This window comes from Nicotiana sylvestris, chromosome 11 (genome assembly GCF_000393655.2).
Source record: "Nicotiana sylvestris chromosome 11, ASM39365v2, whole genome shotgun sequence".
NCBI lineage: Eukaryota > Viridiplantae > Streptophyta > Magnoliopsida > Solanales > Solanaceae > Nicotiana > Nicotiana sylvestris.
In genome coordinates, this window is record NC_091067.1 from 126,459,366 (window position 1) to 126,461,786 (window position 2,421).

General features: G+C 36.4%; 1 protein-coding gene across 1 annotated transcript; it reads right to left on the reverse strand.

Annotated features, from left to right (window-relative positions):
* Positions 1 to 203: 203 nt before the first annotated feature.
* Positions 204 to 1,608, reverse strand: LOC138881626 (agmatine coumaroyltransferase-2-like). Its single transcript, XM_070161868.1, has one exon. The coding sequence runs from the start codon at positions 1,530 to 1,532 to the stop codon at positions 204 to 206; it is 1,329 nt and encodes a 442-aa protein (XP_070017969.1). The 5' UTR covers positions 1,533 to 1,608.
* Between the last annotated feature and the right edge of the window lie 813 nt (positions 1,609 to 2,421).

Sequence of the window (2,421 nt, forward strand, 5' to 3'; positions counted from 1 at the left end):
CCGAAATTTTTCGAAGAAAGTTGCTCTTTATAACCCAAGAATCAATAATATATGATTTCTAATTCATTTCATAACAAATTTCGTGGTTAAATCTTACTTTTATCAAAACTCTAGGTTTTCACTCAATCCCATGATTTTCACTAATTTTAGTGTGTTAATCTATCCAAAACCCAAGTATTAAACTCACATTAAGTAGGAATAACTTACCTCACAATGCTAGTTTGAAATCCTCTCTTTGAAAGCTCCCAAATCGCCCAAGTGTAGATGTGAAATGAAATAAATGGCCTAAGTCTCGTTTTTAAAAGTTGTGCCCAGGCCTCTGATGTCGCATTTGCGACACCAGGTTCGCAAATGCGAAGTCGCAATTGCGATAATATGTTCACAACTGCAAACTGGGCCTCCCTCTGCCTTGATCGCAATTGCAATAGAGGGGTCGTTACAATATAATCATTCATATCTGCTGTTGGAATAAGATCTTGTTCCTTCACTTTGGTATTGGCAAAGTCAATAAATGATCTGAAATAGTTGTTGTTTACCTTTGTAACAGGGTCATGTATGAGTTTTGTTGCATGTGGAAGAGGTTCACGTAAAAGGTCCTTTACTTTTGTAGTTGGAAATGCCCAAAGGACTAAGTTTACAAAATATTCATTAGGTATTCTTGGATTCAACCTCGCTCTACCATTGACTGCGATTCTGATTTGTGTGGTCTCAAAGGCATTTCGGCCACGAGCTTTAGTTATGGCCCTCCATAGATGTGCGATGAGACTTACGAATGTGCTATAAGGCTTGTTATTTCCATTCATAGAAGAAGCCTTAGCTTTTAGCTTGGCAAGAAACTCAATAGTAAAATGAACTTTGTGTACAACTATATCTTCCAATATATGATGAGCCTGATTGAGCAAATGCTCTTTTTTCACTAACTTAGATGTGAACTCTACCCCCTTATGCTCGTTCTCGACGAGAGGAGGGTTTCGAGGGTTAAAAATTGTACGATCATGTAAAGGAATTGGATTGACTCTGAGGCCTCGACATGCTTGACCCCATGCAACCAAGAAGTTGCTAGTGGATTGGCCATCAGCTATCATATGATTGGAAGTAAAGCCAACCGCCAAAGAGCCACAAGTAAACCAAGTTAATTGAACTTGCACCAATTCTTTCACATCGTCATTTAAGCTAGGGTGTAGGTTTAGCAAAGATGGTGAAGGTTTGTAGGGCATTACTTGATCAAGGGTGCTATTGGCCGATGCCTCGACGAATCTAACACCTTCATCATTGAGGAGAATATTCACTGGATTTCCATGTTCATCTTTGCTTAATCTCCCAGCAAATTCAGGATAAATAGCTAAGGCTTTTTGAAGACCTAATTCAATAGCAGTATTTGGTGGGGTGGGAGGGCAATAGGCATATATTATAGCAATATGTGCATCATATGTAACCTTATCAAAGACACTAAGGGAAATGTGACTTTTTGTTGGAGAGATTTCGTCATAAATAGGCTTAACGATTCTTGAACTCTCTATTCTCATCTTCATGTTTTTCTCCTTTTCTTTTTTTTGGCTAAGGGAATAAAGAAATTTGGGAGTAGAGAATGGAATAATGCTTTCTTTTAGCTTGAGATACTGGTGATTGGTGAAGGCAAAGGCTTGGGTATTTATAAAAAAATCATGCATACCCATTAATTTCCATTTGATTGTTTAAGACGTGTTTTTCTTGTAAAGAAAAATAAAAATATTCGGTATTGGTTAGAATAATTACATATGATAAGAAGAGACAGGATATTAGTTAAGCGCATATTGAATTTTCAATGTTCAAACTCAACTAATTATCGAAAGATTTCTGACTTACAGAAACAAAGTAGTTCAAATAGTCAAGCTGTTACTGTAGAATATAGAGGCATGTTGACTGATTAGCCATATCATTGCTTTACAAAGGATAATGTTAAATGTTAAAATTAACATAAAATCATACTAACCTTTTTTAATTACTTTTGAATAGTCAGATCTATTGCCCACATGTACTCAGAAATATTTTTATTAGACCTTTTATCAATATTAGATCAACTGATCAATATTGTGGACAGCAATATACGATTTTGACTCGTTTTGCTGAGTACTGTACCAACTTTTCCTCAACTAATTAGCTAGTGTCTTGTTCTTAAAATTGCATTCCAGCCAGCTTTTAAAGTCACGTTGATCTTCCTTGTACTCTTCTCGTGATTCTTCTCCATAATCCATGTATGTTTCCGTTGTGAATATTAATCCCCAGCCAGTTCAGTATCTCTCTAAGACTTTTTTGACAGAATTCACATTCATAAAACTAGTGGTCGACTGACTCAAGTTGGTTACTGTTTCACCCGCCGCCGATGAATCTCCTCCCGAAAAGGTTTTTCACGTAAAAATTTCGCTCTTCTTTATTTTTTGC